The sequence below is a fragment of the Triticum dicoccoides genome, unplaced genomic scaffold (assembly GCF_002162155.2).
Source record: "Triticum dicoccoides isolate Atlit2015 ecotype Zavitan unplaced genomic scaffold, WEW_v2.0 scaffold71579, whole genome shotgun sequence".
In the NCBI taxonomy this organism is placed as follows: Eukaryota; Viridiplantae; Streptophyta; class Magnoliopsida; order Poales; family Poaceae; genus Triticum; species Triticum dicoccoides.
Window position 1 is genome coordinate 1 of NW_021294304.1, and position 2,865 is coordinate 2,865.

The 2,865-nt window shown below is 51.5% G+C and overlaps 1 protein-coding gene and 1 non-coding gene across 2 annotated transcripts; one reads left to right on the forward strand and one right to left on the reverse strand.

The window, feature by feature from the left end:
• Positions 1–1,608: 1,608 nt before the first annotated feature.
• On the forward strand, positions 1,609–2,379 carry LOC119347646. The gene is made up of 2 exons (XM_037616240.1): positions 1,609–1,910; positions 2,019–2,379. The coding sequence occupies exons 1-2, from the start codon at positions 1,774–1,776 to the stop codon at positions 2,377–2,379; spliced, it is 498 nt and encodes a 165-aa protein (XP_037472137.1). The 5' UTR covers positions 1,609–1,773.
• Positions 2,380–2,757: 378 nt separating this feature from the next.
• Positions 2,758–2,838, reverse strand: TRNAL-AAG. The gene has a single exon. It is a non-coding gene; the product is annotated as a tRNA-Leu (tRNA).
• Between the last annotated feature and the right edge of the window lie 27 nt (positions 2,839–2,865).

A 2,865-nucleotide genomic window follows, 5' to 3' on the forward strand; every position in this document is an offset into this window, starting at 1 on the left:
AAGGAGCGCGCGAGCGGCGGCGGGGCGGTGGCGGCGGCGGCGGCGCGGGAGGAGCGCGCGGCGGCGGCGGTGGCAGCGGAAGACGAGAATAAAAACCTAAAAACTGATACCATGTAAAATGTGGTAATTGCACGATGTATTGCTCTTCGTGCATAGGCAAGTATATATAATGTACAAAGGTGGGCCATGGACCTCAACTATACAAAGAACTAGGAGGCGGGCCCAATATACAATATGCACATAACACATATACTCAACAACAAGTATCATATAAGGACACAACAAATATGAGACGCCGTTGACCCAATTTCCTACCCACCCAATACAAAATTTCGGCCTCCTTCCACCTACTTATGATATTCTGTCTACCCTCCCCCCGCCCCGTAGTTTCTAGATCTGGCGCCGGCGGTGCTTGTTTCCTCGTCATCTGGGTGCAAGCGAGGTCCAACTTGGTGGCATGAGAAGGTGTCCACGCAAGGGAAGACTCGCATGCGCGACTAAGGTAGGTGTCAACATAAGAAGGCAGCGAGATCGGCACTGGAATAGTGATATGGTGACGCGGCGGCCTCGCCGGTATGACCTTCTGAATGACAGGCGAGCAGTCTTCGTGCACGTGCCCCTTAGACCAACGTCTGGGGACTGTAACGGTCATCGTTGAACCCTCTTGCATCGATCAAAGAATTTGATACAAATTATGTCCGTCTCATACACACGGTGAGAAACCATAACCTCGTCGCCCTTAGGAGCTGGTGTAAATTTACACCGGATCTCTGTCTAATCCATCCCCGACGAATGAACTCGAGGAGGATCAGAGCCTGGAAGATCAACCTTGAATATTAAGCATCACCATCCGTCCGAACGCCGCTCCTGTGAGGACTAAATCATAACCTATCTACTAGCCAGAGCTGAGGCACAAAGTCGCCACTAGCCGCCAGGGTGACATGCAGTGAGGAGGCAAATCCACGGACTCGTCGGCGGCTATCAAGGGGGTAGACTTTGCTCTAGTTCCCCGTGTTTATTATATGTTCGATGCTCTCTTCTAATTCTGAAACATCTGGTCACCATTTTATCATAGGTGGAGCTAACAGAAGTTCATTCGCTACCGTAGATCCTTGGTGTCCATGCCTAGTGGTGGATCGCTTCACCGAGGAAATCTGAAAGTTGTCACTTGATCATTGTGCGGAGTTTCTAGAGAAAAATGAAATAATGAAGTCAAACTTTTCTGAAAAAAATCTTGTTGCTCGCATGGGACGCTGGTTGCACAAAGGTAAAAATGGATGAATCGACCTCCACGGCTTTGCTTTGGGCCGGGGTAAAGGAAACTGCGGAGTGCCGTGCTTCAGAAATATCAATGATCCAAAACGACTGAACAAGGTAACTGACATTGACTTCCATATGTTCACACAATTACACCGTGTGCAGCTCACAAACGTTCAGTATAGATGTATAGTGTGCAAGGTAAAGAAAAGAGCGAAAGGTGACAATAAGTGTGGCAGTGGTCATAGCTAGATTTGTTCTACCGGCTAGTCCAGCCCACTAACCATCATGTACGTTGTCATGTATTCCGGATCAAGGTGAGCAGAGGTGCATGGCTTGAAAACACCCAGGAGCCAAGAAAGGAAACCCCTCAGCACCCGGGGCTTCAAGAGGGCTCGACAGCCAAGCGATCCATGTGTTTGCCAACAACTTGTAACCAAGCCTGCAAGCAAGGGTGGAAAGTGTCGCGTTCGCCATCTCACAGACTCACACTCGCTTCCAGCTAGGTTCGTTCATATGGCTGCAGCAGGGTGGTTCATCGTCGTCTGCGGCGGCGGCAGCCTCGCCCTCGACGTCACGGCGCTTGTCTTGGCCGTCCTCGCGGAGGAGTGCGTCCCCGGGGTGATCCAGTTCACGCTCGAGGACCCACACCAGTTAAGCACATTTCCACCGTATAATCTTTCTAGTATGTAGTTTCGCTGATGGATCAACGGCTGGCTCTCGTCATACCAAATGCATGACAAACTATTCGAAATTTTCAGGAGGTTATGCATGCTGCTGCTGCTGCTGGCCGTCCCAGTTGGTGCGTTGCTGCTGCTGGTCGAGTCGTGCTGGCTAAAGTACGAGCAGCAGCAGCAGCCGCCGCCCCCGCCGGCCGATGTCACGCTCCTGGTCGTCCTGATCGTGCTCCAGTGGCTGATCACGTTTGTCGCCGTCGGAGCGGCGTCCTCCGCGCTAATCGTGGACCTCGTCGCCACGCCCGTGTGCGCGTCGTACCAGCTCGCCGCCGACGGGACGGCATGTGCCGGCGGGGCTCTCGCTGCGGCGTCGGCGGTCGGGCTGCTCTGGGTCCTCTGGTCCCGGTTGCACCATGCCCAGGCGCCTCCGCAGGCTCAAGCCTAACTCCTTCCTTTGTCGCCGACGCCGACGGTCTCTTCTTGCTTCATTTCCCCCATCTTCTGTTTCGTTATGCATCTTTGTTCAAGACTGAGAACGGCATGGCCACCCGGTCTTGAAGATAGGAAATGCTTTTCTGCTGTAGTGTGTGGGTATGTGCTATCAGAACCTTTTTCTACCTTTTTTAGTCGATCTAAACCATTCTTTGGTTTGACGGCATGTGAGCGGTTTGATCCTTGTATGAAGCAGAAGTAAATCGTGGCAATTTGACTTCGTAGCTGGTAAATGCATGTCTCTGATGCGCATCGATGCACTCTTGATTTTAAAAGGAAAAAAATTGTCTCTTAGTTTTCTATGTTTTTCAGAAAAAAAAAGAATAACTTTTGACCGGAGTGGGATTTGAACCCACGCCCTTTCGGACCAGAGCCTTAATCTGGCGCCTTAGACCAACTCGGCCATCCGATCATTTTTTGTTTATTTTCCGCATGTGCC

Coding starts and splice junctions, on each gene's coding strand:
- LOC119347646 (XM_037616240.1), top strand. CDS start 1,774: ATGGCTGCAGCAGGGTGGTTCATCGTCGTCTGCGGCGGCGGCAGCCTC. Junction 1,911..2,018: donor ACGCTCGAGGACCCACACCA/GTTAAGCACATT, acceptor CGAAATTTTCAG/GAGGTTATGCATGCTGCTGC.